This window comes from Carassius gibelio, chromosome B23, assembly GCF_023724105.1.
Source record: "Carassius gibelio isolate Cgi1373 ecotype wild population from Czech Republic chromosome B23, carGib1.2-hapl.c, whole genome shotgun sequence".
In the NCBI taxonomy this organism is placed as follows: Eukaryota; Metazoa; Chordata; class Actinopteri; order Cypriniformes; family Cyprinidae; genus Carassius; species Carassius gibelio.
This window is the reverse complement of record NC_068418.1, coordinates 16,136,671-16,155,834: the sequence shown is the minus strand read 5'-3', so window position 1 is coordinate 16,155,834 and position 19,164 is coordinate 16,136,671. Positions and strand designations below refer to the sequence as shown.

Below are 19,164 nucleotides of genomic sequence, written 5' to 3'. Positions count from 1 at the left end.
TGGCTGCTGCTGCAACTGTTACGTGCTTGGATGAACGTCAGTTCTGACATCATAAAAAGGACAGTCAAACATAGATGTAGCGCGCCATGACGTGAGAGTGTGAGAAGCAACCGAGGGACTAAAACAGCCCACATGTGTCCAACAGCATCAACACCTGGAGTTATAGCAGGTAAAGGATCTGAGAGAAATGAGCCATACTTCCCAAGTGAAGGAACACAGTTTCAGCCGTCAATAACGGGACAAACATATTGATTCCTCCATTAAGCAGCTTCCCATGATACCCTGAGGTTAATGCTTTTCCTCCCCCGCTCTTCTGTACAGCAGAATAACCTCATTTAGACAACAGGAGCCGACAGTTTCAGCCTCTGCGGCTAGTTTAAGTTGTAGGCCTGGTTTAGGGAGTGAATATTTGATGCACAGATTTTACCTCCTCCGTGCTGTGGGTTCTCAAAAGCGGTTTTCATCAGCCGAGTCAGGCTGGAGATGAAGGGACGTTAATGGGTAAAAAAAAGACAGAGTGAGAAAAGAGAGCGCTCCTGGCAATCACAGTAATTCCAGACGTGCTCTGCACACATATGATCAATCCTTTCATTGATCAATTGCTCTGGCCCAATGCTCCGCTGCTCCACTGCCAATCCAGACGAGTTCCAGCATACGGCCCGCCTGAAATGAGCTTCACACACACTCCACTTCTTTCCTCCGCTCGCTGGCTCTCTGAATGACTGACTGACTCACTCACACAAACAGCTGGAGACTCTGTTTACCCACCGGAGTTCAATATTATCAAAGCACCCATGCTCCCCTGCTCATCTTTAGAAACAAGGCACCTCTCTGTATTTCTTTTTCTGTGTCACCTCTTATCCCGTGCCCTGGGTGCGAATTAACGCTTTGCCACCTCTGCCAATGCAGTGCAAACTGAGCAAAATCTAACCAGCTATACACATTTTTCTTTTGGTCCCTTTTGAATCAGTTTCCAAATAATTATTAATCAACATAGCCATTTTCAAAACTGAGACTGACAGGATCAGACTGTGAACAGAGACTGTAAAAAAAATCAATTTTGCCATTACAGGAATCAATTACATTTTTAAATGCATTACAATAGAAACCATGTATTTTAACTGGCAGGAGAATTTTACTGTACTTTTGATTAAATAAATGCAGCTTTGGTGAGCATATAGACTTTTCAAAAATATTAACCGTACTGTTATAAAATATTTAGAATAAGATTTACTATTAAAGTGGTGGCCAAAATTATTAGAACACTAGTGTTTTTACCAGCATAAGTCAGTTATTCTTATATCTTTTGCAGTAGTGTTTCAGTAGGAAATATCAGTTTACATTTCCAATGGCAAAATGAATGTTTGGAAATGTAAACTGATAGAAGATTAGATAGAAGATAGAAATAACTAAAAAAACATTTTTTAGCAGTTGAAAATACTGATGTTCTAATAATTTTGGCCACCACTTTATGTAATCTAAACATATGCCATATTTATTACCCCCAAAAAAGCCCAAGGGTTCATTTTGGAAACCACCGGAGTAGAACTTGGCAAAATATGGCTGCTAACCTGACTCTCATGTCCCATCTCAACCTCTCTGCCCCAGAGAAACAATGAACCGTCGGTTATCTATGGCCACTGATCCCATTTGAGCGGCAGAGAGATATGACCCCTGATAGCCACACTGTCAATTTCATTAGCGCAATAGCAGGGAGGCTACTGCCCATTAAAGCCCTGCTGCGGAGCCAGCGCCGATTAGCATGGTGCCGAACTTCAACTGCATTAACACGCCGGGACAGTGTGATCTTTAACGCGCTTCTCAATGGAGGCCGGAGTTCACCTGTAGGCTGGAGCTCTCATTCCTCAAGACTGATCATTTCCTGCTAGACAGCATGTGAGGTGGCTAATTAGAGCTCTTTGAAGGCTTTGTACGACATGTTCTACCGAATCATGTAATTACGGCTCACGCTGGCCAGGCCCACTGCCATGGAGCCTCGCTTAATGACGAGCCACTTTTCACATATTAGTTATCATTCGTGGAATGAAACTGATTGGAATAAACATGATGAGCAGTGTAGAACACACAAAATTCATATTCTCCACTCCACAGACCATCTATCCATTTGGGCATTCATGAATATGGAAACCTGTCATAAACTAGGGATAATTATTGTTTTTGGCATGCATCAAAAAAGCTTGAATTTGAAAGTGGAAGGGTGTTAATATAATATCTCACTTGACCCTGTCGTGTAGTAAATGCAGCTTTTGAGGATGCTCCAAGTTAGTCTAACTAAAACTTAAAAAGAGCCAGCTAATAAATAATAAATTACAAAAATGTGTTCTAAGTTCTCAATAAATAAGTAAATAAATAAATAGAACAATTCACAGTATTTTTTTATTTTAATATTGAATATTTATATTTTAAATATTTTATTTAAATTGAATTGGAAATGTTTTTATCAAGAAAAAGACTAATGTAAAATTATTATTATTTTTGTATTTTTTTAACTAATTAATATTTTACCTTTTGCTTTAGCACATTCCCTGACAAAATAATGTGCTAAATTATGTTTGATTGAATTATAAATGTTACAAACAACACATTGTCTTAATAATATCATGCTTACAATTTTTCTTACACAGTATATAATATTTATGCATAAAAATGTATGGCTGCCTTTACATATGACGAAGGCTGTTCTCATCATATTTTGTGGTTCTTGGCATAAAAAATATATAATAATAATAAAAAAATAAAAAAAACTTTCTGGTGTAAGACAATTAGTTTCACTGTTTAAATGCACTGTAAGAGCAACCAAATATTTTCTAGAAAACTCTTTTGTGTTCCACAGTGAAAAAGAGTTTGAAATGTTATAAGGAGGATTATTTTGCCTTTAATTTAAGTTTAATTGTCAGGAGGTCCTCACAAGTACATATAGTGTTTTTTGCGTGTGACTAGACTCACCACAGGGGCCTTTGCGCATCACCTTGATGCGTCTCTGTGTATTGCACTGGGCCTTCTCCAGCTCACACTCATTGGAATAGGTAGAGGAGTCCGATCCACACACAGGCGCCACCACAGACGTGCACACAATCTTCTTACAAACACACTCTCCTTTAGAGGGGTCAGTCGGGTCTCTCTCACACAGCGCTCCAAATCCACACAGCTTTCCTCTGCAACCTATAAAGAGACACAGACATAAGAATCAATTTTAGAAAGCCACAATCATGTGACAAGAGCACAAGACAAGAGTTCTAGAAGACTACAGTCAGATGAGGGTGGAACAAAAGACCCTTGTAAAACAGCTCATGCAAACCAGCCCTCAGTTTAAAAACTCTTTCTGTTAACACATGACCTTTAGAGCTCCTGTCTGAAGAGAGGTACAACATTATTATTGATGCTTTCTTTTCAAAATCAATGAGGGCACTGTCTCAACACAAGCACTCTGCTAGGAGGACCTGGTTTTAGACAGTCCGTAAAAAAACCCGCAAATTGACATAATTTAACATTCTATACCTGCATGGCATTCTTTTGTGGAACACAGAATGTAAGCTTTCAAGCTTCAAAAAAGACACAAAAGCATAATTAAAGTGCTCCATACCACTCAAGTCTTCTGAAGCCATATAATCAGATTAGAATTTCCCTCATTATTCACTGAAAGTATTGACCTCCTCTCTAGATTTCCTTGGAACATTAATGAGAGTCCATGAGAGAAGCTTCGATGTCCAATTAGTAAACAAATCAAAACCAGTTTGAATGATTCAATCACAAATCAGACTGATCATGCTCATGGAGTTTCAGTCTGTTTCTTCACACTATTATGTTATTTCAAACTTACTATATATAGAGCATGAGTTGTATATGGACTACATTTATAATACTCTCATTGTGCTTATATGTACATTTTGAAGCACTAGTCCTTGCTCAGAGACCATTTTCATATTTTCTGGGGTTCTCAGAACTGGAAGTCATCATACAGTAGTCGGCTAAACCTCTAAAGTGGTAAACTGATATGACTACAAATATAATTTTGCCTTTCCATTTGCCCCAATCCACAAAAATCCACAATAGACTTTCCAAAAGAAGATTTTGAAAAATATTGAGAGATTGATAACATTGGTTAGAAGAGAGGATGACAAATTTGCCGTCAATCCCTCAGTTTTTGAAACTCTCATGCAGCCAGTAATATACGGCATATACATGTATAAATAGACATGTATGTGTGTGAATAATTGATTTCCAGTATATTAAAGAGTTTTCGTTTTTGTGATCTAAGGAGATGTACAGCATTACAGTTATTTTCTTATTCAAAATCAAAGCAAGCACAAGTCTATGCTGAGGAGACCTGGTCTTTGATGAGTGATCTTTAAAACACACACACATACACACTTGCGCTTTCACTTTTTCTTATCACGGACTACCAGAACAGGTCCAGACAGGGTGGCATGACCACTCGAAATGCTCCAGGATCTGTCTAGCTGTTCCTGATCACTGACTTCACTTCATACAAGAACACACAAACACATAAAACACACACACACACACACACACAACTTTCCCTCGTTTCTGATACTGACAGGTGAGCATCTGTGTTAACTCCTCTGAGACGGTTTCGTTCTATTGCTTTCCTGTCTCACAACTGCCATCAAAACACAAACTTCCATAATTCCCCCAGGCAGAGTCCACTATGGAGCTGCAACAAACTGATTGACAGCCATCAGGTAAACAAAATGGGCTTATTTATTTTATTTTTTTATCAGTGTCCAGCTCCCTACACAGAATCACACATGTGGAACGTGAGCATGCACACATGAGCTTGAGGCGTTAGGAGAGTTGCATCTAAACTCCGCTGTCAATCCGACATGCACACCTGCCCACTGTTGTCTCCGTACACAGTGCTTGTCACCTATGTGCCTGTTTGAGATTCATCGCAGTGCTGTGGCGGCCCGGCCCTTTGTTGATTCTGAGTAAATCAGGTCAAAACCAACAACTTGAGGACACAGTCATAGAGACTTCGTGAAAGCCTCCGGATCTCGCTGGGACTAGGCTGCAAAGGACGGCACTTCCTGGAGGCGCGCTCATCAGTCGCGTATCTAGAGACTAATTAAAGAGGCTGGTGTTATTCCTATTATCTTACACTGTATAAATTAATGTTCAGAGGAAATCCAGAAAAAATAAAATAAAAAGAAAGAGCAGATAATAAGACAGTTTGTTTTCTCAATCGTCATGTAACTTTGTTAATAATGTTGTAAGCAAATCATTATAATTATTGTAAACCAGTTAACCTTGAATGGAAAACCGGAGAATTAAATCGAAATTAAATAGAAATTTATGAATAATATATATGGTACTTTAGGAATGTTGTAATATCAAAATACTGGTCAGTGCAGAAATGTTTTAATGTTATGTCTGATAACTGTCAACATTAAAAATCCATACTATATATTGTGTATATACGCACTGCTGTTCAAAACAAATAACAATATAAGTCTTTACTATAACATCCTTGCTAAAGAAAAAAAAAATTCTTTTTTTATAACGGAAGGAAAAAATGCACTGACCTCAAACCTTCGATCAGTAGTGTATATGGTTACAATATTGTAAACAAATGCTGTTCTTTTTTCCCCTTTTTTTATTCATCAAAGAATCCTGAAAAAAGATCCAAATCAATAAATAAAATAAGCAGCTCAACCGTTTCCAACACTGATAATAAATCAGCATATTAGAATGACTTCTGAACAATCATGTGACAATGAAGACAGCATTGCATCACAGGAATCAATTACATTTTAAAGAATATTAAAATAGAAAATGTTATTTTAAATTGCGATAGTAAAATATTTTCTATTGGCTAAAAACCATTATGGTAGTGTTATATAAAAAAAAAACATAACATACACCAATATTACACCTCTAAAATCATTTTGCAAAACGATTCCCATCTTTCTGATTATTATGTGAGCCCACATAATAGTATTTCCATCAAATTAATTAATTTACAGAACTTTAATTAAAGCAATTAGAGACTTTAGATGCAAACACTTTTAATCGAGTCGATATTAACAGCCACAAATAAGAAGTCAGTGTTGACTCACAGTGACTCACATTTCCCCACAATCCCTGTATTAATGGCTGTGGACTGTGTGCATTGCACAGAGAAAGCATGCGTTTAAACCTAGTGGCTGTTGAGCATTATCAAATAGAGATGTAATAATAGAGTAGACCACCTGGATCTAGGGTCAGCGCCTGAATGGTCCGTGACTCTGAGCCCTAGAGAAACACACTACACTGCAGCACACAACCATACTAAATAAAGACTGTGAGCGTGACAGGTGCTGAGTGTTGAAGCGATGCATATTCTTGTTTTAATAATGCATATACAAGTGAAACATCTACTACTTAACGCATTTTGAAAGGGGGGAGCGAATTTGAAGTCCATTCCATCACTGAGAGTAAAGCTTTTCCACAGCATGCGATTTTCCAGTGAGACACGGAGAACCACACTGATTTTCATCCATATGTGTAGTTTATCAATTATTTAATAATTTCACATTCCGCCTGACTTCACGTCAAGTGTTTGATTCGCGCTGCAACACCTGCGCCTTTGTTGAAACTCATATTAAGTAGTCTTTTATGTGTGTAGCACACTGAACAAGCAGCCAAAATCTACACAGATGCTCCATCCAGATTGTTAGCCTAACCAAAAATAACACAATACGAAAGTAAAATAAATCTTTAATGTAAATCCTTTGTGTATATTCACTATACACCAGTGTACTGAAAATAAGTTTATGCTCATTTCTGCCCATTTTTACATTTAGATTACCTTTGCTGTGGTCACAAACGTTTACTTAGCTATCTAAATGGGAACATTACATAGACTACTATGGTTTTCATATACAGTTATACATGTGTTAATCTAAACCCAGCCCTAACACTACCCCTCACAGAAAATGTTCAGCATTTTATATATATATATATATATATATATATATATATATATATATATATATATATATATATATAAAAATTGACCCCAAACTTTTGAATGGTAGTGCACGTTGTAACAAACTATTTCTATTTTAAATATATGGTGTTTTTTATGTTTTATTCATCAAATGATCCTGAAAATGATTTTTTTTTTTTTTTTTTTTTAGAAAAGTTGTTGGAAAACAATTTCCATCTTTCTGATTATTATGTGAGCCAACGAAATAGTATTTCCATCAAATTAATTTACAGAAATGTATTTAAAGCAATTAGATATTTTTTTTGGAATTAGAATCTATTTTTCATTCTACATATCAATATTGTAATGCCTAATTTCACTTGTAGCATTGATTGATTCTAGATTTTTAGAGTTTTATTTTATATTATTTAGACAAAACAGTATAGATTTTTACTATCACCAATTTATCAGTTATTAGCTATAAAAAGAAATATTGGTTTATCATTAACAGGCAGAATTTAATTACTGAATTACTGAAATTGTGGCAATTATGCATTCCGTGAAGTGAAAACCTGCTAGTCCTTCAGCACATATTGCTCATTATATATGCATTAGGTACTCATGTTTTTCGCAACCTGTGTTATGCACAAGTGAGAGCAGAGTCTTCCTGTGGCTACACATTTATACCATGATGTCAGCCTAGGCGTTTTGAGATTCACGCTCATTTTCCAGCCATGTGGTGCCACAGCCATGAGCGCTGGAACATGTTGCCATGACAACAGCCCTAGAATCAATGGGGGAAAGACGTTGTTGGTTTTACAATGGGCCCCATTCGCACATATAGATTGTTGTGAGACCGGAAGCTTCAAATACAGTATATTTGTGCTTTCCGGATAGGACTGTTTATGAATTAACTTAAAACTGCTTAGAAACTGCATAGTGAATCTATATATACATACACACAAACACACACACACACACACACACATATATATATATATATATATATATATATATATAAAGCCTGTAGTTCTATAAAATACAAATGTCTCTTGCTCATTGCTCATAAAATGTCAGTTTAGTGTTTTGTTAAAGTGCTTTGTTTTGAGAGGAAGAGATCCATTATTGGTTGCCTTTAGTTTAAAACTGAGTCACTGTAATCATTTCACTTTAATAATATTAACAATAATGCTAAATGATGGTCCAGTGGAGGTACATAAGACAAATGGTGATACTAAAATGCATATTAAAACACATTATTGGGTTGCTAAATAAATGGTTGAGGAATAATGGCCTGTTTTTGTCAGAGAGGACACGCTCATCTCCAGGGAGACATCCATTTTCTGAGAAATTATTCTAAAAATCTAATTTATAACAAGACCACCAGGGGTACGTGTGATACACCTCTGCTCTGTGCGTGAGTAATGGAGAAAAACTTTGGAGACTTTGACCATTGACTCACGGTAAGGCAAACACAGCATCAGTTTTGCTCTACAATAACGAAAACAGACTGAGGGAGCGAGTGATTGGTGTCTAGTAGCCTTCAGTATAACAGGTTGTATGTAAATCCCAGAGGCTTCCTATACAGATCTCTCAGTGTTTACTGTCTGATAAAGTTAGCAACTACTCTGCACTGCAGTTATTAACAGCAGTTATTTGACTGGAGTTTCAGCAGATATTCACTGTATAAGAGTACATGTGCAAGTTTGGAACTAAGGACTTAAGTTTTCCACAATCTAAACTCCTCAGACTGCTCTTACAGCTTGTCCAAAGATTGTCTAGCCTAATTGTTCTTGTTACACAGTCAAGCTCTCTTAGCCTGTACAAAGCTAGTTTAAGCTGCTATAGTTGGTCTCCTGAACCAACCTGAAGCTAGTTTAAACAAGTCAAACTGGTTTCAAAGTCTGCCCAAATATGGTTCAAATTGGTCTACAATTTTGATCCTGCCTGAAAATGGTAAGATCAAATGATCCTGCATGTCCAGTTGGTCTCCCATTCTGCTGGTTTAATTGGTCTACCATTCTGGTCAAGCCTATACACAACGTTTATTTAATCTGGTATACCTGGTTTCCTAAATTGGTTTAAGCAAATAACTGTTTTCCCAGCTTGCATAAAGCTGGTGAAAGATGATATAATTGACCTCACAACAGTCCAAAAGTGGTTTATGCAAGTCTAACTGGCCTCCCAGTATGCCCAAACCTGTTTTAACCGTCTGAGGTCTAAGGGTATTTTTGGGGCCTGGAGAAGTTTTGTCATGCCCTTACATTTGTGCTTTTTTTCAGTTGCTTATACACATCTACATGTCTAAAATCACTGTAATCAGCACAAACTGTGCTATAATAATATGTGAACAGCATGTATGTACATATACTGGTCTCCCTTTCTGTCAATACCTCCTAGAATCCATAAAGCTGGATTACGAAAATATACTTGCCCAGCCTACGCAAAAATGGTTTATAATAGTCTTATTGGTCTCGAATTCTGGTTAAGTTCTCCTAGTTTTCACAAAGCTGGTTTAAGATGTTACAACTGATCCTGCTTGAAATTAAGCTTGTTCAACTGGTCTCCCATTCTGCTGGTTTAGGCGGTTTAATTGGTCTCCCATTCTGGCCAAGCTTAAACAAAGCTTATTTAATCTAGTATATCAGGTCTTCCAGCGGGTGGTAAAAACTGCTTAACGGATCACCAGCACCCAGTTTACTCCCATTGAGAACATTTATCACAAGCGCTGCCTGGGCACGGAAAGAAACATCATCAAGGATGCCTCTCACCCTAACCATGGACTTTTCACCCTCCTTCCATCTGGCAGGCATTACAGGAGCCTACGCTCCCACACTAGTAGGCTCAGGAAGAGCTTCTTCCCTGAGGCTGTGACACTTCTGAACACCACACCACCAATCTAACCTGCACTTGCTCTCTTACTGCACTGGTCACAGTACTTTACATGTATGTATTGCACTACTCATATTTTGTTCAAGCTTTTGCACTGTAAACTGTCTAAAGTTTATATTACTGTTATTGTGTCATGAAATGTCATTTTAAAAGTTTGTTTAACAATTCTATTGTCCACTCATCCAACTGTATTTATTACCAATGTTCTTTCATTGCTGCTGTTCATAATGTATATATAATCCTACATTACTCTGTCCATAATGCACATATAACCCTACATTGCTGCTGTTCATAATGTATAATCCCTACATTGCATTCCAATTTATATTATGTACATACTCTGCTTTATACTGTATATAGCAACTCTACTGTACATTCTGTAAATCATAGCTTCACATACTCTGCAGTTATATGCATAAAAAACACTATATTCTTGCACTTCTGGTTAGATGCTAACTGCATTCATTAGCTCTGTACTTGTACTGTGCATAACGACAATGAAGTTGAATCTAATCTTTTAAAAAAATAGAATCTAATCTAAATTGGTTTGAGCAAATAACTGTTTAGCCTGCATAAAGCTGGTAAGAGATGGTATAATTGGCCTACCAACTGGCCAAAACTGGTTTAAGCAAGTCTAACAGGTCTGCCAGCATGTCTAAATCTTATAAAACTGGTCTAAATGATCTCCCATTTGGGTCAAGATTTCCTAGCTCCTAGCTCATTTAAGCAAGTATAACTGATCTCCAAAGATGGTTTAAAATGGTCTATTTGGTCCCCCAGCCTGGTCAAGCCCTTCTAGTCTGCACAAAAGTGGTTTAAGGAGGTATAACTGGTCTGCTAACAAGCCTGAAACTGGCTTAAGTTTGCCTACCTGGCTATCTGGTGTTCAGCTGGCTTTGCTAGTCTTTGCAGGCTGTCCAGATGAAGGGACTCTAAAGCTCCTTTCAAACCAGCAAACCAGACAAATGTGGGAGACCAACAAAACTTTTTAGACTGGCTTAAGACTTTTTCCCCCTTAGCTGGGCTTCCCTCTCACTTTCACCCTCTTCCTCTATGTCTTTCCATTTCATTAAGTTTTATTAAAAACTAAAATGAAGGGTCTGGGAAAAGAAAAACAAATATAAAAGCTGGTGTTATTTTGTTTCTTTGTAGCTATAGATAGTACACCGGGCAAGGGCAGGTCACGCCAAAGACACCCTCTATTTTCTCAATTTCCACATATAAAAGCCCAATCAATTCTTCTCTCTCTCTGTGCTCATTCCCGCCAGCTCGAGGCCTTGACCCCGGCTTAAACCTCGCTGAACTTATTTACCAGCGTCAACTCTTGGTTAAAACTCTCCCACACATCACAGACAAAGGGCAAGGGACAGAGAAAAGAGCCCGAATGAAGAAGTGCTATACATGAAAAGAAGATACACAGAAATGTGATTTTGCTTTTCTTTAGCCATGTTTATGGCAACCACTTTTAGGAACGAGAGCCCACTGGACTACCAAAGGGCATTATAGCCCTGGACAGCTAAATCTATGATGACAGGGTGGTCAAGGATATAGATGGCAGGCCCTTTTTCTTAAAGAATAAACACTACAAAGGTTAGCAAGTAAACTAACAGAAAGTAAACTAGATATTGTCAAACCAGAATCATGCACACATGTCCCTAAACGACACATGGAAACAAGATGAAATGGTTAGTCGGTTCATATGTCAGACAGTAAGTGGGCAGTTTATAATCATTATAAATTGTAGTGAGTAGTCAAAAGTCTGGGCAAAAACTAGCACTTCTCAAGCCAAAATATTAAAGATGGAGACCTGAGAGCAGGACCAACTCTGTCACAATCTCATCTCTGGCACAAGAGAAAGCAGGCAAGCATTGAAATGATTACAATTTCCTGAAATATACATGAATAAGTCACTGGTGCCTGGCAGTGATGCTACGCAAGATTCTATTATTTAAAGCCGTCCGGAGTGAGCGTGTTGAGGAGTGTGTCTTCCTCTCTCACTCTATCTGAATACTCTTTCATGCACATCCTCCTTTGCACCGTGTGTACCCATATTCCCAGTGCTCCCTCTGATCTGCCCTGTAGTCCGTCTACATCATTAAGTGCTTTCGTTCAACAGATTCACTTAATTTATCCTTTTCACCCTTGCTCAGTCTGTTCTTCCACCACTCTCTTTCATCAACCTCATGGATCTTTTTTTTGTTTCACTGAAAAGATGAGAGTGAACTCATATTGAAATGGGGTAAAATGAAGAGTGAAAGTACATGTTTCCGGAAATCCATTGAGATATTGCACTTGGTGAAGGGGGCGGCATAAAGGAGCATTCAATAAAGGAGAGGGATGGGGGTCTGTGGCATCTCTTCTGAACTAAATTCAAGCCATAGCCAGATGGCTTCATGCTACACCCCCAAGAACACCAAAAGAGCTCCAGTATCTGTATACAAATCTGCTAAATTACAGTACACTAGGGGGCGAATTCACTAACCATGGCATTTCAACACACAAAAACTGTTTTTATTTGACTAACCACTGGCAATCCATTTTAACTAGGTGTTAATGCACTAAAATAGCACTGTGCAATTAACACTGCACAATTACCGCTAGCAGAAAACAGAATTTCATTTAAATGAGATGCTTGTGTACATTTTGAAATGATCACGGCTGCAGTAATTCATGAAATTAAGGATGCACCAATATTAAATCCATCTAAAAATGACGAACCTCTTTTAACATATTTTGATGTTAAAATTTGAAAAATCTTTAAAATGTTATCCCACTGTGTCCAAAAAATATATTATCATTAGAATTTAATACAAATGTAAAACATTATCCTAACTGGAAAAGAAATTATAATAAATCCTAGAATGGTCCATTAAATGATGTGATGATGTGGACAAAACTAAATAAAATCACTAAAATTGGCTAATAACTAATATGGTGGCTAGACAGAGCACATTTGCTGCATTTTAAGAAGCAGATTTAGGTATTTCATAGCGTTCAGGTGGATCATAGCGTTGTATAGTCTCGGTAAAGTATGCTAGATCATGGTAGATGGCATTCTCCACAACTTAGCACTTAAACTGATCTGAAAGATGGGAAACTGCATAAATTCCTTTATTTAATCTGCCGCTTTAACAAAGCAGACTGTGTGTGCAAATAAATCAGTATGCACAATTAATTTTGAATAAATTCCTCTTCCATGTTTTGCAATACATTTAGCCATGTCAAATAGGATTTCCGCCAATCGTCATCAACTTCAAATCCTGCCATTGTATAATTTCCTCCTTAGAAGACATTTTCTTTTTTCAGTTTGATTGAGATGCTTCAAATTTTAGCCCCTGATTGAGGAAACCTGGCCATTTAGGGTGTTGGATTGTTAGATTAGGATTTCACTTTTGGTTTTTATGATTCTAAATAAATCCGAGCCAGTCTATCTGCAATTTATTCCTGAAAACCCCACTTGTCATCAGCATAATTTAGATAAACAGAGCTGGGACATAACCACACCCTTGAGTCAGGGTAGAGGTCAGCAGCTGTGGCCAGCTGAAAGGGGGGGTGGGGGGGTTTCTAACAGCAGGGCTGGCGAGTGCCCATCTATGCCACCTGGCCAGCCAGACAAAGAGCTGCTTGGCCCCCTGCAACCCCACACTTCTCCATCTCGCTCAACACCCTGATCAATAACCTCGCTGCCGATCAATACCTCCACAAATCACTTCATTTTCTCTTTTTCTTTCTTTAGCACTTACAGCTGGCCGTGGCGGGAGAGAAAGAGAGAAAGAAAACTAGCAAGCTGCCTAGGAAAAATGTGACCTACCCTCCAAACCAAAGAACAAGTAAGTGCAAAATAAAACCCATTAAAAGCCACCCAGTATTTCACAATAAGAGAGCTCGTTTTAGCTGCTGTCATTGTTTTTCCTTTTTATTCCCCGTTCTCCCTCTTCCTTTCTTACTTAATAACTCTAAAAGGTAAGTGCAGAATACGATCTGGCTATTTTCCTGATATCAAAGCGAACTGCAATGTGCATCCATCAAACTCAACCCGTCTTTTGTTCAATGAGAAAAATAATTCAATACATAATAATTCTCCACAGTTCGAAAAAGGCAAATATACATTAAAAACACAGAATAAACCCAACGGTCAAGAGTTGTGCCATATAAAAACAAGGATGAAGTTTATCATCATCAAAGCCCCTGCAAGGTTTTAAGCACTCTAATTTTTATACTGCCCCTTGAGTTGGTTATTATGTTGTTCTGTGGCTTATGTAACCCTCAAAAGTATGTTTTGGCCATATGGATTGCAGGGGAAGCTATTCTGCATTTCCTTTTTGAGTTTCCAATGACTGTGGTTCACATGCTTTCAAGAGATTCGGCTCAACTCATTGTGCAGTCAATGCATTCTCATATCATTATAGAAGAGAATTCTGAAAAATTCTTAGAACGTCAGCGCTCTTTACAAAAGACAATGAGGCAATGAAAACCACACAAAAAAGCATGTTAGCGGTTGTCACACACACCTCGCCGCTTCCCAGTAAAGCATTTTCGGCATTTGCTGATTGAATTGCATTCCTGTCTAATTTGCTAGATTCTTCCCTTCAAAAGACGACCGCATGATGAGTGTTGAAATAATGTTGAAATAGCTACGTGCCATTATTTATCCTTGCATCGATAAAGCTGTCTGTTGGTGTGTCTGGAGTCACAATTACGACAAAAACTATTGCAATAGGAAAAGGTAGGGAAAATGTCCTCCTTTCCCAGCTACTTGCATGGTTTGAAGGGTTAATATAATCCTTGTCTTCCACCCCCACTCAACGTGACCTTCTTCTCCTCAACTGTCCCCACATTTATCACTTTTACTAGGGACTGCTGAGTGGGATTTGACAAAAGAACAGGGATTTAGCTATCGATATCATTAAAAAAAGAGTGCCTGTGATGTGAAAGTGTGGGAGAGAAGCTACGATCTGAGCGACTGTTAGCAAAAAAAAATGGAATGAGGTTGACAAACAAGACCCTCAGGCGAAGGGCAGTGCGTCATGAGCTCCAGATCAGAGCTCGGCTCGGTCTTTGACGCAGACGTCCCAGCAGGGCATATTAAAGCCAATTACCATGGTGAAGAAACACTGCCCATCCACCCCATAGTGTATCCATCCCCTAAACCCAACCCTTCAGTAGCTCTTGGCAGTAAGTTACTGCACTGTCCGTGGCTCGGTGGCAGCTGCGAATGATGGTGCCTCAATTCCCTGACAGGTTTCCATCATGTAGTGAACAGATGGAGTTCTACACCCCCATCAGACCAGTTACACTAGCAATTCTCTCTACTTGTGAGTGAGACTGAGATTGAGAAATAGTGAGAGGAGGAGAAGGCTAACACCCACCCCACCACCACAAGATCTGACCTTGCTTTAAAAAGCCTCTTCTTGACGCTGATTTTCGCTCAACATATGCGCTTCCGCTGCAACTGAAGTCCTGGATTTGTTCACCCAAAATAAAGCGAATGCTTCTACAAGGCTTCTTCTATCATTCATGGTTGCCAGCATAAAAGCTACTGCATTTGTTAAATGGATAGTTCAACCAAAAATTATTTCATGATTTACTCACCCTCGTGTCAATCCAAACCTTTATGACTTACGTTCGTTCGTTCGTTTTTTTTTTTCTTCATCAATACAATGAGTGGTTCAATCATGTTTTGGACTCTTGACTTTCATTATGTGGACTAAAAATCTTCAAAATTTCATATTTTGTGTTCAGCAGAAAAAAAATAAAGTCATACAGGGTTGGACGACATGGAGTGGAAAGCAAATGGAGTGGAAAGAGAAGGAGTCCAGCTGAGGTCTTGAGCGCCCCAGCTTTTGAGAGGAACCCAATGGAACGTTTTCCAGAAGATTGACAGAATTGTTTAGAGGCGGAATGGACAGGTGGTGATTGACAAGGTCTTGAGGGTCTCTGTAGAATCAATGTTGGCTCTTGTAACAGGCACTGATGCTTCAAACCACCCAGCGTAATGTCGGCCCCTGGGCCTCCATCACTCACCCTAAAACACAGTCTACTGAGCAGGTTTAACATCTCAAAATTCTCCCCTACATGCACTTGTTTAAAGAGGCCAGGAGATTTACACTAGTCCTGAAATAGGTCCAACAGGAAGGAACAAATCTTGCACTGGGCTAAAGCCAATGGCAAAACCATCGAAGACTTCATTGTCCATAGTTCAGTAGTGCAACTGACTTTCCCAAGAGTTCAGGCATTAGTGTAATGGCATGTGCAGACAGGGACTCTGTTTTCACCCTAATCCAGCTTGAGCAATCAAACAACCCTAGCTAGACTCCTAGCAGAGACACTTCACACCTGAAAGCTTTCGGCAAGCAATTCTTGGTCCCTTAGAGTGTTATGAATACTGGCAATATCTTTAACATTTACTGTAGGGTATGGGTTTACTACCTCACCAAATTCTACTGTTTTCTACTTGTGATTAATATGTATATATGCATAATTTCTAGGACTTATTTAATGTCACATTCAGCATTGATGATTATTTATATTAGGCTATATTAATAATACAACTTTGATTACTTATAATAATGAAATGAATAATTGTAAAAATATTTTAAAACTGTCTAAATTGCAATGAATTACTAAAAGAATTATAACTATTTAAAAACTTAAAAACACAAAAAAATAAAGCACATTTAAACTGATATTACATTACTAATTTTAAATTATTTGCACAAAAATAAAAGCTATTTGGCATGAAGACCAAATACTGATCCAAAATTCATTCTTTCAAAGCTACTACTCACAAGCCAAATTATTTCATCAGAAAGGGTGAGTGCCAATTAAATTATTTTTTATACTCTTCAATAACCATAAAATTAATAAAGAGAAGAATGAAAAATGTGGTGTAACTCTTGTGGATGGTTACAATTTTTTAGAGGTTATGTAATTTGGCACGTAAGATTCAAGTACTGCTTAATTGTGATTTGTGGGGTTCAAGAATTTTGGAACTTAAAAAACAGATCGTAGACCAAAAAGTGTGTGGTCCCATAATCCAGTTTAAGTCCAGCACACCTATGGTGAAGTGTTTACTCCCTCTTTCTTCTTTCACTTGATTCTACTATTTCAGGAGTAGCAATCAGACTGAGGGCCACAAACCCAAGGCTTGACTTTAGACACAATTGGAAAGTAATTATACATGAAGAGCCAGTTTTCTAAACCTTCCCTCCTTTTCTTCATCTCTCACTCTCAGTTTCATCTCTTTTCTCCTGGCCTGTATAAAATGCTCTCTGATTTGTAGCATGTGTAGTGAAGGATGACAGATAGGATTGTGCTCTGAGTCACAAAAATCCTGGCAGATCTCTCCTCCTCATGCCCCCCCCATGGCACAATGAAGTAATTATGCAAAATTAAATATATCCTTGGTTGATTAGGGTGCCATATTAAGGGAAGTTACCAGTAGGGATAATGTCGAAGCGAATTAGGTACAAAAATATCCTGCTTTTGAGTAGTCCCACATAGGCTGACTCCAGAGCAGAGATAGTTAATGGCTGTTTTAGGCAGCAAATGTCACATATTCAAGAATTTGAGGTGATCTGCATTAAGTGCACTTGAACTGAATGTATTACCCTTTTTTCATTGATTAATGAGACTAGCAGTCAGGTAAAGTGAATGGCCATTCAACAATTGCTTGTGATAGATACTAATGTTGAAATAGATGAAAGCGTACTGAATGTGGGGACCTTTCAAATTTGAGCATTTTGAATGATGAATAGCTCCATGTGGCAAAAAAAGGCTATCAGAGAAATCAGCGGTTCTCTAATAAATTTGAACAATTAACTATCATTCACCATTGCAGGATTAGGGGTGTGCCCAAAATGTGAATCTGTATTAAGAAAGGCACGGAAAACAAATAACGTGTTCTCGTGGGCCACTAATGGACATGGTTAGCCGCTTGCTAGTGGTAGCCTGTTACATTACAGTACATACATTTTCACTAACCACATAAAGAGAGTAAGGGGATATGACTGAGGATGATGATGAATGATTTGCAGATCCCGAGTACCACTGACAAGCATCTAATCTTGTAAAATGTGTGGTAAGTACTGCTGCTCTGTAGTATAGAGTACATATGATTGTACCTCTTGAAAGTGAAAGTAAAATAGAGCGTGCATTCAAAAGCAGTTTCAATGCCGTGCATATTAATAGCAGCTTCCTGGTGCCCGAAATTTATATACAGTATAATTACCAAATGATATAATTACATGTTAAAGTATTGTAACAATATATATATATATATATCCCGCAAATATATATATATCCCTGTTCTGGCGTCCCGATCAAAATAGAATGATTTGCGATACAGACTTTGAATTTCCGATCTGAATCAAATGATTTGAGATGCATGCTTTGAAGTTCAGATTTGAAACAAATGATTCGTTATACATGCTTTAAAGTCCTGATCTGAATAAAATGATTTTTGATACACGATCCAATTGGAGCGATTAGAAATAGTTATTTTGTGACGCAATGGTTTAACTGACTGGCTTAAATGGTTCAAAAAGCTTGTTGTGTTCTTTGCTCACTTTCTCTTTATAACTTGTTGTTTAAATAACAGTGGACATTAAATCATTACAATTAATAGGCCTAACGTATGCCTACAATGTTTTAATTAAACTGAGATCACGCTAAATACAGTGTCCTACGTATTAACCCTTAAAGACCTAGAATATTTTTGGGGTGCCTGACACACCTGCACTTTTCTTTGTTTTTCAGACCTATTCTAGAAGTCAGCATCAATGCCATATATCATTACAAATTTTACTTTCGTTTTCTCAAAGAATTAATGAAATTACTAAATTTTAATAAAAATGTAAGCAACAGTTGGGTGTTTTTTACTGTGTACTCAAACAGAAACTCCTAAAATGTGGATATTTTTCTTTAGAAAGTTGTGTCTGGGTGTTTTACACTTCCAGATATAATTTTGTTTAGATATACCATTCGCCAAGCAAGTTATAGCCCTAAAAACAGCCCTATTTCGTTAACTAACAAAAGAGGTGTGTCCAAAAACATTTTAATGAGTAAAGAAAATGGAAAGTGTGTTATTTTATAACAAAACCAAACAAAAAAGCTTTTTTTTTTCTTCTGAGAAATATATTTTCAATCTGAATATGAACAATAAACACAAACTATGCAGCATATAGTAAAAACAATTGCACAAATAGTCTTCAACAATACAGTGCAAAGTCAGAGCAAATGATTCACAAACTACTCACAAGATGAGTGAGAAATATTCAGAGTGCAACAGAAAAAATAGTGCAAACTACTTATTTAGACATAAT

General features: G+C 37.7%; 1 protein-coding gene across 8 annotated transcripts in view; it reads right to left on the bottom strand.

Annotated features, from left to right (window-relative positions):
• agrn (agrin) overlaps positions 1-19,164 on the bottom strand; it is a 242,698-nt gene that overhangs the window by 104,481 nt on the left and 119,053 nt on the right. For all 8 annotated transcript variants that reach the window (XM_052593910.1, XM_052593914.1, XM_052593918.1 and 5 more), the window contains one exon: positions 2,968-3,183. In XM_052593910.1, the coding sequence (XP_052449870.1) occupies positions 2,968-3,183 (216 nt within the window). The remainder of the gene's footprint in view (positions 1-2,967; positions 3,184-19,164) is intronic.